Genomic DNA, 15228 nt, shown 5'->3' with positions numbered 1-15228 from the left:
TCTTTGACAACAGTATTCTATAAAAATTATTTGCATTTTAATTTTGACATTAAAAGGCACAAAAATATAGTTGTTTTTACCAGTGTTTTTCTGCAACCAGTATGCTTGCGCAGCTGCAAGTGACGTCTACTCTAATTTGGTCTATTCATATTAATATTGTACAAAAAACTTTTTCACTTAAAAACATATATTGTTTTGGTCTGTGTTATTGTTTGGGACATGCAATTTTCTTACAGTTAGTCCACAAGTTCTGACGCGTATCTTTCTTATTGAACTCGTTTACTCACGACTCGGAAGTCCATGAATTCCTTGTGTTTCTTTGTTTATTTTCAACATCAAACGTTCAACACTTCTTACAGTCTTCTTGTATAAGTCCACTTGGTTTACAACAACTTATCTGCTGTATCCTGACAAACTGTTATTCCAGTTATGACTGTTTTAGATTACGGTCAAAAGCTTGTGTCCTCCAAAACTTGCGCATCTTAAAAACTTCTCCCGTGTGTGTCAATAATCATGCAACTACGCAATTACGGAATGAAGTCACTAGACATGCGCAGTAACAAACTAATATGAACTGAAAAATATACAGCATAATACAACACAAATTATGATAATCATAAATTAATGTTTAAATAATAAATTACGAAATATGGCTCTTACAGTTATGTTCATAGATACTAGATTTGCAGTGACTACAGCAGTCATTAAAAATTTGGTGATTGAAAACATTTTATATATATTTTTTTGTTTGTATGTTTCATCCAGAATGAGAGTGATGATCTGGAGTACTACGCTACAATTTCCTTGAAGACCTATCCTACTGGCCAGCGGCTCTCTGAGCCAGTGAGAGTACCAGGGACACCAGAAGTATTTGATAGGTCATACATACTGGAAAAAATCACAGGTAAAAGCTGGAACTGAGATATTTGTTTTACCATCATCTCAATTCATTAATACATCCATAATGTGAGGTTTTATTTTAGATGGTGTACGAATTCCAAACTGTGAGGAGGAGAATCTACTGGAGTCATCGATTCAAAGAGCTACAGACATTGAGAAGATTTTGCTTAGTCTTCCGGCATCATTTGATCGATTTCCATTGTGGATCTTTCAGAACAGCACCCCACCAGGTTGCAAGTATGTCATTTTTAGGAGTCTTATAATTTAATATTTCAATAATAATATTATATTGTATATGGTAAACAATATTACATTTTTATACAATGCATTTTTAAAGCTTTCAGATTGAACAGAAGAAAACATTTTCGGACATGTTTGAGGATGTCAAACAGTTCAGTCACTTGATTATCACACCACCCCTGCAACTGGCAAATATGGGAACAGAGAGTCCTCTGCTGGTGTATCTCAGTGAAGGTCCAATTTGTATATTGTTTGAATGCTAATAGCTAGACTGTTTAATCAATTGATTATACTGTAAATATACAAGATAAACAACAGCAATAGGAGATTTGAAGCTTAGAGAACCTGTGTTTTAAAAACTCAGTATGATATATATATTTTTTTCCTGTTTATATTTAACAATATTTATATATTGTTAACATTTATTCCAATCTAACATTGTTTATCTGTATAGATAATCTAGGTGTTTACTTGAACAAAGACAAGGGAGACCCGTTTAAGATTAGGATTTACGACTGTCTGTCTGGAAAAGAGACCACAAAAAATGTGAATGATCTGGCTAAAATGTAAGTATGTCTTTTCCCCATGAATAAAAGACAGGGGCTATATAATTACAGTACCCTGATAAATGGTAATTCTCCAGAGTAAACATTTCAGGTTTACTTTAATAGGGTATTTTTCTGCCAGTATCGTTGTACATAGTGCTCTACAAATAAACTGCAAATAGCATATAAACTGGATCAAAGAAAGCAGATTTAAACATCTAACAATAAAAAAATTAAAAACCTTTCACATTAGCTGATCAATTTAAAGGATTGTTTATTTTATGTATATTAGAGGTGTCCCCGACAAAGGATTTATATAGTCTAATCAGAATTTTCAGATATTGCCTGTATCGACTGATAGTCGAATCATGTGTTTGGGGGGAAAATACAATACCATGAGTCAAGAAGTCAGACATTCAACAGTCACAAATAATGACGTTAACACAGAAGAAAATGTGTAACGGATACCTCGCAGATACAAACCGTGTAAATCATGTTTTATGTATTAATTAATAGATGGTTATCATTATGGGTGGAATGGTTCAACTTAATCACTGTTCGGTTCGTATAATGGTTTTAGAGTCACGTTTTCGGTACGGTTCGGTATATGCTAAGTTTAGGAAAAACTATACTGTCAAATAAAAATAAAGAAAATAAGGATAATCTATCTAACTACAAGCAACAGCACAAATAAATACAATAGAGTAAAGATAAATAAAACAGTGATTTTTCTGTTGTTGTTTTTTTTTTAGGTAGGTCTAACATTAGTTTTTAGGTACAGCAATTGGATAAAGTAATCAAATGTAAAATAGCATTGCATACTTTACTATATAAATTAAATATTAATCTTTATTAACCCTTGTGCGGTCCTCGCGTAGGGTTGTACACTCATGGTCTTTGGGGTCTTTTTTTTACCCCACGCAACAAAATTTAATTTTGTAACAAAATAATAGTTTTTTTCTAAAAAAAAAATTCATTTTTCTGTTCATTAATGTTTTTACTACATTTGTGCCATTTTCGGAGGATTTATTATGATTTTTTAAATATATATAAATTAATAAATAAATATAAAAAAAAATAGGTTTTTATACAAAAACAGCTTTTTGTGTAAAATTCACTTTATGAAAGACCCACATTTTTAACTTTCATTCATGGTATAACATGGACCATTTGACATGGTTTGGTGTAAGATTTTTGCCCATCATTTGGAAAATGCCCGTTTAAAAATAAAAAAATATCTTTTTTTACCAGTAGATGGCTGCAGAGCTCCACTATTTACTATGTGCTATTTGACTAACTGAAAGTCATCTTTTTTTTCAAGTTTTTCAGTGGGAAAGGAAAGGATGTGATGTGTGGCCAAGTATGGTGACCCATACTTGGAATTATAAAATATATTTTTCAAAGTAATGGATGAATTGATAAACTTTGAATGGATGAATTTTGAATCAACATTTTGTTGGTTTGATTCTAATCATAATGTAACATTATTGAAAAACTGATTTTTTCAGTACAAAAAATATTGAACTTTGACAAAAAGTAATTTTATTGTTATAATTGTGACTTTATTATATGTAGATATCAATCCAACTGAAAAAACTTGTAAAAAGATATCTTTTAGTTGGTCAAATAGCACATAGTAAACAGTGGAGCTCTGTAGCCATCTACTGGTAAAAATGATAATTTTTTATTTTTAAAAGGGCATTTTACAAATGATGGGCAAAAATCTTACACCAAACCATGTCAAATTATCCATGTTATCCCCATGAATGAAAGTTAAAAATGTGGGTCTTTTATAAAGTGAATTTTACACAAAAAGCTGTTTGTATAAAAACCTAATAAAAAAATATGTATTTATTAATTTATATAAATTTAAAAATATATAATAAATGCTCCAAAAATGGCACAAATGTAGAAAAAACATTAATAAACAGGAAAAAAAATATTTGTTTAAAAAAAAAAAAACTATTACTTTGTTACAAAATTAAATTTTGTTGCATGGGGTCCCAAAGACCATGAATGTAACTTTTTTTTTAACACTAACATAAAATCAAGATATCACTCCAATTTTTTTTTATTTGTAGATCTAGATAGTGCTGACAGGGTCAGGAAGTTTCATGTCATTTCGACAAAGAGAACATTTTTTAAAAATTAAGCGAAAGTCATTTGCGGGTCAAAAAGACCCCGAAGACCGCATGATACATAAGCCATTCAATCAAGAGCAGTGAGTGATTTCCCTGTCATGACTGAGCAGCCCTTGTAAAGGACAAATTAACTTGCAGAACAAAAACTTTTTTTAGTTAATTTACTTACCCCCTTGTCATCCAAGATGTTCATGTCTTTCGTCAGTCGATTTAAAAAATTGTTTTTTTTGTGGAAAACATTTTAGGATTTCTCTCCATATAGTGGACTTCTATGGTGCCCACGAGTTTGAACTTCCAAAATGTAGTTTAAATGTGGCTTCAAAGGCCTCTAAATGATCCCAGCCGAGGAAGAAGGGTCTTATCTAGCAAAACAATCTGTCATTTTCTAAACAAATTGACAATTTAAATGCTCGATTGCTCATCTTGTCTAAGACAGTTAAGGTAGGTCGAAAAACTCCCATCTCATTTTATCCTCCAACTTCAAAATCATCCTGCATCGCTGCAGAAGTACCGACCCTCTGTTTACGAAGTGAATGTGTTAAGATCATCAAATGCCCTTTAGAAAAAAAAGTAAAACAGTGATGTAGGATGATGAAGGATGGATGCAGAGCTAAACAAGACAAGCATTTGAGGTTTAACGGTATATAAATTATTTTTTTTAGAAAATGGCCATTCATTTTGCTAGATAAGACGCTTCTTCCTCCGCTGGGATCGTTTAAAGCCCTTTGAAGCTGCATTGACACGCATTTTGGAAGTTCAAACTCATGGGCACCACTGAAGTCCACTATATGGAGAGAAAGTCCTGAAATGTTTTCCTCTAATATCATTATTTCTTTACAACTGAAGAAAGAAAGACATGAACATCTTGGATGACAAGAGGGTGAGTAAATTATCTGTACATGTTTGTTCTGGAAGTGAACTTCTCCTTTAAGCTTTTACATATTTGTATGGTTTACTTCCTCCTTTTTCCAATTTTATTCATTTAGACTCAATGATACCAGAACTGACAATACTGTTGAAGTCAGTAAAACCCCCAAAGAGGCAATTGTGGTAAGTACTAGAGAAGTTTTTGTAATGTTTACTACACTTTTAAATGGCTATAATCTCTAACTTTACCAGGGCACTGCAGTTTAATACGTGCTTACGTTATTGCCACAAAAAAAGTTAGTGCTGAAAAAGTAATGAATCCTTTCACAATACAGTTTTGAGGAATTTCATAGGGCTTCACAAAGCTTCTTTTCCCATAGCCACATAAAAGACTATTAATAGACTTATTTAATCAGAAATCATTATTTTTGTATGTTCACTTATAAGTGGGAAGTGTTGAATCATTTCGAAGCTCTATATTTTCATAAAGTAATTATACAACATCCATATACAGCTTAGGGAGTGCATCATTGACATCAACAAACAAGCTAATGCAATATTAATTCATTAATGCTCTTGTCAGGTGCTCTTTGATTCGAGTTCTTCAATGATGGAAGAATGTTATGACACTGTCAGTCAGATGAAGCGCATTGATGCAGTCAAGCAAATCTTTGACAGCTTTTCAAACCGAAGCATGTCGTATGATTTTCAACATGTCATCTGCCTTGTGATGTTTAACGACAAAGTGAAAACTCTTCTGAAATTCACAGAAAATTTGGAAGCCTTCAAGGTATTTTTGTCCTGATTATTACACTATTATCTCAAAGAAAGGGGAAAAAACATTTATGATAAATGCCATTTGTATACTTTTTGAATCAATAATGTATTGCATATTATTTTTACATGTAGGAGCAAGTGCATGCTATTGAAGCATCTGGGTACACTAGGTTATATGATGCACTTGTTCGTGGTATCGCAGAGCTGGACAATATCAAGAAAAGATTTCCAGCTTGCAGATGTCGCATCTTATGTTTGACAGATGGCAACGATTTCAGGTGTGTAACTTTGTCTGTCTGTTCCTATACTACTTAAAATGTTACTACACCAACTAAAATGATAATGGATAACATTTATTATCTAATCTACAGTTCCATGAGTAATCCAGTCACCATTGCCAGAAAATTGGTGAACAGCAATATTGTGGTTGACGCAGTTATTGTTGGCGAGGCAGATAACACTGTTTTACATGGAATCAGCCATGTAACAGGTTTGTGTGTGAATATATTAACATTTTTCTCTCGCTAATTTAAGGCACAAAATTAACTCAAAATACCAATGTTTTTTATTTAAATTATTATATAATTTTTTTAAAAAATATATAAATCTATTTTAAAAATGTTTGGTCACACTACTACCTATAATGCAAGTTGTTATAAAGTTGTTGTTGTTTTTTCTTCCATACATTTGAAGTAACAGTTTGAGTATTTAAAAAAAAAAAAAAAAAAAAAAAAAAAAAAAGTTTGTGCATTTTTGAACATCTTGGTACATAAAAGCAGTCTGACCCAATAGTGTGACTGTATTTGGACACAGTTCTCAGAACAGCACTGTAGCTATGGTCTGGAATCTACTAAATCAACAATCAAAACACCATAATGCACAGACTAAAAATATAGATAAACAATAAATGCACAATACAGACAACGGCACAATACAGTAATAAATGACCTAAATTTAAGGGCAATAAAATAAAGTACAGCAAAATCCCACGGATATCTGTAAATTTTAAGAAAATAAATGGTATTTATTTTATGTTAGCATATCTATAAAATGTATGCAGACTTAAAATAATATCTAATACAATAATTAGGAAAAAAATGCCACAGAACTGGTAATACTCTGCTATGAGGGAGTGCAACAGCATGGCTTACTGTATATAAAAAAAAAAACAGGAAGTGAATGGTGGATGTGGAGCTGGAAGTGCCTAATATTAGGGCTGCACAGTTAATCAAATTTCTAATCGTGATTACAATTACAGATGCCACAATTATGTAATCGGTCAAATTGATTGTAATCAGTTACAAAAAAAAAAAAATCCACTTACATTATTCTACTTTCTTAAGATGGGTGGGTGGGTGAGTGGGTGGTTGTGTGTGTGTGTGAGAGAGAGAGAGAGAGAGAGAGTGAGTGTGTGTGTGTATTTTTCCTACAGGTTATCTTATATTTTATACTTATATTTAAAGAGGAAACTCTATATAAAAATGTGGCATGCATTTGCTTGAAACAATAGCATAAAGTTTTTCGAAACATCATTCAATGTAAATTGTAATAATCAAAATTAATAATTTCAAGGGAATGACATCCATTTTACTGTACATGCATATTTAGTTGACAGATCATTGTGGCTTTCTCTGTTGATTTTAGGTGGATATTGCTTTAAGCCTGAGAATGCAAAAGCTGCCCTTAAGCTGTTTGAGATGGAAACTGTTTTGTCCATGGAGCTGAGGGCAGAGAGAACAAGGGTATCGGTTTCTTCCATAAAAACAGAGGTAAGAAATGAAAGCCATTACCTGTTACCTACCTTACATTACATCATCAGTCCTCATCAATAGTGACATTAAAACACATTTTAGGCTTAATATCAAGAAATGTGCAATGTGCACAAGTAGTGCTCCAAATAAAGTTTAATTATAATTTTTATATCAGTAAGTCTTATGTCAGTAAATATGTTAATAGATTTGAACTATACTTAGTTTGAAATAAATGTATTTTAAATATATTACTTTTTTAGTAGGGTTGGTATACATGTACACCTGATAAAGAACCAAGGATTTCTGCAAATAACTGCCTTAATTCTGGAAAATCTCTATCACCAGCAAGATTACTGCAAGAGTAGTAATTTAGATTTTTTTCTTTCATTTGTTATCAATAGGAAGACTTGACCAGAATTTTTGCAACCCATGGCTATGATGAAAGACCAGAAATGAAGCTTCCTGCTCAAATCACTAAGAAAGCGGCCAGGACAGAGAAGTATTATTGAGTGTCCACAAATTCAGACTACATTTATTTTTAAATATTACACAAACAAGAGTTTGATATGGCTCTATCCACTTGTTAAGTCGTGACATATCAAATACTGTTTCCAGGTCCAAACCTTTCATGTGCGAATACTAGGGTACAATGGGGCTAAAGGCACCTTTGACATTATTTAAACCTAGCACTTTTTTAAAAATGTTAAAATTATTGAATACATTTAGAGACAAAGGTCTTCTTAATGATTTTCAGTTTTGTGTAAGGTAATTAAAGCAATAGTTTTTCAAGAACGGAAGAATATGTAAAAGTATGGTATTTTGGGTAAAAATCACCATTGCTGTTGGGGCTAAAAGGCACAATAATTAACATTTTAATTAACAGATGGCTGACTTTTCCATTTGTCGACATGACATGATTAGATTCAAGTAGTAAATATCATGTGTTATGTTGGGTGTCCATCTTAAAGATAATCACCATGTTTAAAATGAAACCATCATATTTGAAAACATGCTGTTAATCAAATCATATAATAAAATATAATTTGTCGTTACTACTGTAAATCTCTATGAAATTATGGGATCTCATTCAGTGCTTTCAGAATTTAGTTTCTGTATTTTAAAATGTATTTTTAACATTTTAATGATAGTATATTTACTGTATACAACTTATTTTATTTTTTATCTTTAAAAATAAGCAGGAAATTTGCTGAAGTGATTGTTTTGAACAAATAATACCTTGGTTAAAAACAAACAAACAAAAAAACAACATTATTTTGGCTTAAGTATTTATATCAATACTGTGCCTTTTACCCCATGTGTGGGGTAGAAAGTCCCCCTTGCCATCTCATACGTTTTCTAAACAAAATAAACCACTTGTATGATTGCAAAGAATGTTTCAGTTTCACATAAAAAAAACTGTTGCTCCATAAATGTTCAGTACAAACGTATATATTTCCTCAGCAATCATACATTATGAGTGTAGTGAAAAGCACATTAACGTACCCTACTATTAATTTATAGCTAAGCTTTTAATGTGTGCATTTGAGATCTAAAATAGTGTTTGGACCTAGAAACTATGACACGTGATATCAGACTTGACAAATGGCCATGATCACAGTTGTTGACAGAGCCATATTGCTCATCTTTTTTAACTGTTCTGTGGGCATCTTGAGTAAAAGAAACAGCCCTATATTTAATAAAACAAAACATCTGAACCAAAAGTGTTAACAAAGAGAACACGCAAACACCCTTTACAAAAAAAGGTAAAGCAAAGTTGTAAGTGAGGTAAAACAGCGATTTTGAAGTTGGAGAAAATGAGATGGGAGTTTTTAGGCATACCCTACCTCGTAATCACAGTAATTACGGTATGGCGTGAACACACCTATAATTCACAATGGCTTCTATACTACATGCTAATATACAATTAATTTCCTTCCTTTAGTGTACTAAAAAAGAAGATACGAGAATCCAAGTCAGGCCGCTTCATGGAGAAAGAGAAACGGATCATAGAAGAACTGAAAAGTCTTCACTGTGATCCCCATCCATTTTGTTCTGTGTATCCCTCAGAAACCGACTTCAGTAAGTACGATTAAATCTGTTTGTTGTTGGTGATCAAAATAAAATAGTTCATGCTATTTGTCCTGCTGTTAGACTTTCATGCATGAAATGTACACATAGTTCCAAACGTCAATAATTGTGAATAATTTAATCAATAATTAAATGAACAGTATCTCAGTAACTGGGGGCATACACCCAAACTAGGTTGCTTTTGATACTTGACTAATTGTAACACAGTTAATCTGTCACTATGAAGCATGTAGTCTAAAATGTACATTCTCTCACCACCTTACACTTCCTGTTTGTAGTATATTGCTCACACAAACAGCCATAATCCTCAAAAACCTGGCAATGCATTAACTGATTTCCACTTAGTTAGGGCGATATGGGGAAAAAATTTATCACGATAATTTTTTTCTTATCAGTCGATATCGATAATTATAACGATATATGTCAAAACATTTGATAGTAGCTTGAGGATGCAGAAGTAATTTTTTTGTTCATTATCAGTCAGTAACATCTGTAAAAATGAGGAAGTTTTATATGGTTAAATTTATTCTGACCGTTTCTTTTTTTTTTTAAAATTAAGCATTGGTCTCCCAGAGTAGCAAGTATGCATTTTAAATCATGATAAACACAGTTAAAACCACATAATAGTACATAAATACCATGGTAAAAATATAACTACATGGTTTTATAGGTAGCCTATTTGTATGAAAAACGATAGTCTAAAAACATTCAGTATAAATGCACACATGCTATAGCTTAATCACAAATACATACATACTATAATTATATACCTTTACTTCTGTAATAAAATTCAGTGTGAATATCCCACATTGCTGCCACAATACCATGGTGCAGTGAGTGTTACTACAGTAAATCCATGGTAAATGATGGCCATGTGTAGATTGAAAAGCCTTCTGACTGTCTCGTTGCACACAGCTTTAAACTAGTTTGAATCACAGAGTCATTTGTGCTCATCACTGAATTCAGGTGTTTCACACTGGATCTTACAGCGCTGTTTAGTGCTCGCGTGACGAAGCTGTTCCCCTATCTATAATGGAAGAGACGCGCATGTGGTGCAACGTGCTCTGTTTTTCCAGACACGTCCGCGCCGCATTGAGATAATAAATGCATCTTCTGTAGTGAGCTCGCGCAGGGCGGCAGTTTAAACTTTGGTCTGAGCGGATAAATGGTTCGTGTGGTGCGATTCAAATGAGTCGCGCTGTTTCGTTCCGCTTTTGGCACATAAAAGTTATATCGAACATTTATCGAACTCCTCATATCGTTTTATCGAGGAAAATTATAACAAAATTATCGTTATCGAATTATCGCCCAGCCCTACACTTAATTGCTTTGTCACTTATGCCTCAGATATAGTGTCAGCTGCTTCCTCTAATTAAATAAGGTAGTCAAAATTAGGTAATATAGGTAATGTGTACAATAAAATTGTTACTGTGCGTTTAATTTTTTTTCAGCTTTTTGGAGGATTGTCATGAAAGGCCCTCCTGACACCCCCTATGAGAATGGAACCTTTGAGCTCTACTGCCAGTTTGGTGATGATTATCCAGTGAAACCACCTGTCGTTCGGTTCTACACTCCTGTATCCTATAGCCTTCACAGTGTCATAGTAGTGTCACAGTAATTTTCAGAACCTGATTTCTGTTTTTGATTAATATATTAAAATAAGAACACCTTAGCATTTTGTACTCTATAAAATACTTAACTGCAGTATAGATTTACCATTGCAACATCAACAGTGTGGGAAGGATTTGCCACAACATCTTTGATCGACACTACTCAGCTGATGTTACTATGAGAGAGATCTTGGATGCTGTATATGGACTTCTGATAGTCCCAGAGGCAGAAGATCCGTTAGACAGGTAGCCTCTTATTCTTTATCTGGTGTTTTTTTCATTACCGCTTTAAAACTCTGAAAGCTTTTTTTTATCATTCAATGGACTTAACAAATCTGTTGAAAACCGCTGCAGTAAATAATGAAGGAATACATGTGTTTCTGTCCACTATAATATCTTCTGTCTACAATAGCATATTAGCTGAGGAATTCCTGACTAGCAAAGAAAGCTATGAGCAAGCAGCTAAAGATGCCACTGCAATAAATGCATGTCAGTCCATGGAATTCATTGAAAAGGTAAATTCTGTTTCATTTCATTATTACCAATAAACGTAGCTCAGAGTTTTTGTCAAGGAGAACTCATGTTTATGACTTTTTAAGGACACTTAATTTCATTACTGGACAATCATACATTTTTAAATGTCTTAAAGGGATAGTTCACCCAAAAATGAAAATTAGCCCATTATTTACTCACCCTCCAGGCATCCTAGGTGTATATGACTTACTTCTTTCAGACAAATCCAATCTGAGTTACATTAAAAATTATTCTGGCAGTTCCAAGCTTTAGAATGGCACTGGGCGGGTGTTTCTCTTCATCAGTCCAAAACAAGTCCAATAAAGTGCATCCATCCATAATAAAAAGTGCCTCACACAGCTCCGGAGGGTGAATAAAAGACTCCTGTTGTGAATAGATGCATTTTTTGTAAGAAAAATATCCATATTCAAAATCTAAGAATCACTTTAATCTAGCTTGCGCCAACTAGTTGTACACGGAAGTCTTTCCGGGCGATGACGTAGGATGTTGGCATTGTGCATGCGGCGCACAGACTTGACGAACGCGAATGTGCTGTGGAGATAGGTAAACACAGCAGCGGTCACGAATTAGAAGTTCAAAATGAGGATTTGTAAAGAAAAATGTTGGAGGATTTTGATACAAACCAAGAGGAGAGGTTTCCTTTGCTTAAGTAAGGAAACTTTGCTTCCTTTGCTGTAAACAAATGTTGGTTTGCGTGAAACTCGCCAGCAAATGCGCAACGCACACGTCCTACTTAATCCACCCAGAGCTGCTTCCATGTACAACAGTAAGTGCAAGCTATATTAAAGTGATTATTACGTTGTAAATATGGATATTTTCCTTCAAAAAAGCAGCAATTCCCTGCAGGAGGCCTTTATTCACCCCCCAAGAGCCGTGTGAAGCACTTTTTTATTATGGATGGATGCACTTTATTGGACTCGTTTTGGACTGTTGAAGAGATACACCCGCCTATTGCCATGGTAAAGCTTGAAAGTGCAAGGATGATTTTTAATATAACTCCAACTGGATTCGTCTGAAAGAAGGAAGTCATATACACCTAAGATGTCTGAAGGGAGAATAAATAATGGGCTAATTTTCATTTTTGGGTAAACGATCCCTTTAAGCACAAATAAAAAAATATATTTCTGAAGTCTAAAAATATGAGAATATGGAAAGGTACTTGAGCAGACCCTTTCTCAGTATTCAACATACTTAACAATGTAGCAATCTGAGCTCTGTACACTTGTAGTAAATTTAAATTGTGAATAATTCATATATGTCCATATTTGTTAGGATATTATCCTGTTTTATGATCATTTATATATATATATATATATATATATATAAAAAAAACAAACAAAAAAAAAACATTTCATTTTTTCAATCTACTTTTCAGCAATACATAGGTGAGAGCAATGTCAAAGTGCCGCCTCATCTGGTATGTCCCTTGACGGGGAAGATATTCATTGATCCAGTCAAGGCCAAAAGTGGATGTGTGTATGAGCGAAGAGCCATTGAGGAATATCTCAAGACGTAAGTTTCAGTGAATTAGTTTCTGAAAAACTATGTTTGCATTAGATTAATTTTTATTGATAAGAGTGTTTTTTGAGTGTTAGCACATTAGGAGTTCTGAGCTAGGTGCTCAGAGTTTAATTGTTCCCTTGCTATTTATGTAGAGTTGTACCACTGAGGTACAGCAAACATCTGGGAAAGTAATTTTACTCCTTGAGGAAATTATATGGTATATCAGGGTGCCGTTCACCAACTTTCGAAATGAAATTAAGATTTGCAAAAGGGGTGTCAGGCAGATGGGGATGACGGACATGAATAACAGCATTCCTTACTAGACAGAATCCTTCAGACATGCTATTTTCATAAACCATGATCTTATCTTGTCATAGCAACATTATATGGTATGAAATGCTATCAAAAAGGATGTTGTCTTCAGTGTTGCCAAGTCCGTAGTTTTCCTGCGGAATCGGGCTACTTTAACACTGTTGTTTTTTTCATGTCTGCAGGTTGAAGTGACCTCAATAACATTATATTTAGCCAATGGAATGCAGTTGTATCACGGGAACCCCTCCAAAAAATGTGTATGTTACCCCAGAACTGGGATTGGGCTAGTTTTGAGTAGCAATTGGGCGGGTTTTGTTGTAAAAACCTGGCAACCCTTGATGTATTGCATGCTCAGAGAGTCTGATCTACTTGTGGTGATTATCAAAGGATGTCTCTTGTTTTATTTTTGTCTTCAGTTTATGAGGTCTTGAGGTGTATATACTGTAATAGGAAGATAATAACAATATGTTGTTGTTTTTCTCATTTATTTTTCCAGGAACAAAAATGATCCAGTAACAGGGAAGCCACTTAGTGGCACAGATCTTACTCCAGACAAGAACATGAAAAAGTCTGTTATGGAGTATCGCACGTCCCAGATAGAGGAGACAGATCCCTAAATAAAATAGTTATTGTTTTGGCAGTGATTCAGCTGCACTACAGTAATCACAGGATACACTTTTTCGATCTCTTTTGGTTATGTGGCAGAGCTTTTTGCATTTTACATGTGTAGAAATTGCAAAATGCCACTGCATATTATTACTTTGATATGTTGTTCAGTGTATCTTGTTTATCTTTACTTTACGAGATGTTTATCTAATTTAGAGTTTATACAAGTTATACAAGAGAGGTTATAGTGTTTCTGCCACAAAATAAAAAATTAAACTTTGCTTTTTTTTCTTCTTTTTTTTTATAAATAACTTTCATCACATTACAAAATGGTAACAAACACGCACTGCCTGATTTACAACAAAAGGGGATGTAAAAACAAAAATGTACATAAAATGACAAACACAGAGTGTTGTATCACAGATTAAAATTAACAGTTAGATCAAATAGAAACTGGGGAGAATACATGAATCGTCTATACACCTAGGAACGTCATACCAAAACAAAATGTCAAAGGTAGCAGTACTAACTGCACCACAGAAGCAGAGCTTTAGAGAAAAGGGAACTCAACTTGTATGAAGGAGGGTTCAGAAGAATTTCCTCAGTAACTGAAAAAGAGTATATAGAGGTGAGTGTAGTATTTTTGAATATGTCATCTATAATTTGCAAAAATTTAAAGAAGTGCTGTCTAGGTAGATTATATCTTGAAACTTCCTCAAACAAGTCTCCCATCGTATATTCAGTCAAACCAAATTTTATTCAGACACCTTCAACATTTCCTTCATTATCAGTTTATTCACTATAGTTCAGAAAATGGTAATAAAATATGACAAGAACTCAAGAGTTAAACTTAAAAATTTAATGTCAGGTAACATTAATAGAAAGGTATTAACAAAACACGATCAGGTCGAAGTGTCAAATCAAATTTTTGGTCCCAAATTTGTATGTTTTACCAGTAGTCCACTGAATGAAGAATTTTGGGGTATAATATGTCAAAGTTTACTTTATTTTGCTATCCTCAAATAAATAAATAAACTATAGTGTCCTTTACCCACTAGGACACAAAAAAAATATATCTGGTGTCTATATAATTATTGGTTTGATTATACCAAGAACAGGCCATGAACTCTGGATTGTTTAAATTTGGGGGAATTTGGCCTTCCAACCTTCGAATAGCATGCCATGCCTTAAGATTATTATGTACTAAAGGACTGATAAGGTAAATTGCATCAAGTTTATTCATGCCCAGCCTATATGAAATTGTAATTGTCATAATTCTCCCAGATGCCATTTAGCCATGTGTGTGATGGCCCTGAATTCTAAACTATATTCCCATGCGTTCCATTTGGAAGGT

At 33.5% G+C, this 15228-nt stretch overlaps 1 protein-coding gene across 3 annotated transcripts in view; it reads left to right on the top strand.

Annotated features, from left to right (window-relative positions):
* Positions 1-14155, top strand: part of LOC127171432 (uncharacterized) — a 28381-nt gene extending 14226 nt beyond the window's left edge. The window contains exons 10-26 of one of the 3 annotated variants that reach the window (XR_007828514.1): positions 766-904; positions 984-1137; positions 1238-1374; positions 1595-1706; positions 4813-4876; positions 5277-5483; positions 5603-5748; positions 5842-5960; positions 7115-7239; positions 7623-7720; positions 9164-9300; positions 10761-10885; positions 11020-11165; positions 11332-11434; positions 12829-12965; positions 13451-13525; positions 13765-13882. Coding sequence is in view for 2 of the 3 variants with exons in the window: in XM_051120092.1 (XP_050976049.1) it covers positions 766-904; positions 984-1137; positions 1238-1374; positions 1595-1706; positions 4813-4876; positions 5277-5483; positions 5603-5748; positions 5842-5960; positions 7115-7239; positions 7623-7720; positions 9164-9300; positions 10761-10885; positions 11020-11165; positions 11332-11434; positions 12829-12965; positions 13765-13885 (2070 nt within the window). In the remaining variant the exon portion in view is untranslated. Of the gene's footprint in view, positions 1-765; positions 905-983; positions 1138-1237; positions 1375-1594; positions 1707-4812; positions 4877-5276; positions 5484-5602; positions 5749-5841; positions 5961-7114; positions 7240-7622; positions 7721-9163; positions 9301-10760; positions 10886-11019; positions 11166-11331; positions 11435-12828; positions 12966-13450; positions 13527-13764 lie in introns of those variants that run through there. The other 2 variants (XM_051120092.1, XM_051120093.1) reach the window with 2 other exon arrangements.
* Positions 14156-15228: the final 1073 nt, after the last annotated feature.

This window comes from Labeo rohita, chromosome 9, assembly GCF_022985175.1.
Source record: "Labeo rohita strain BAU-BD-2019 chromosome 9, IGBB_LRoh.1.0, whole genome shotgun sequence".
NCBI lineage: Eukaryota > Metazoa > Chordata > Actinopteri > Cypriniformes > Cyprinidae > Labeo > Labeo rohita.
The sequence above is the reverse complement of the archived record's forward strand: the minus strand, read 5'-3'. Positions and strand labels throughout refer to the sequence as shown.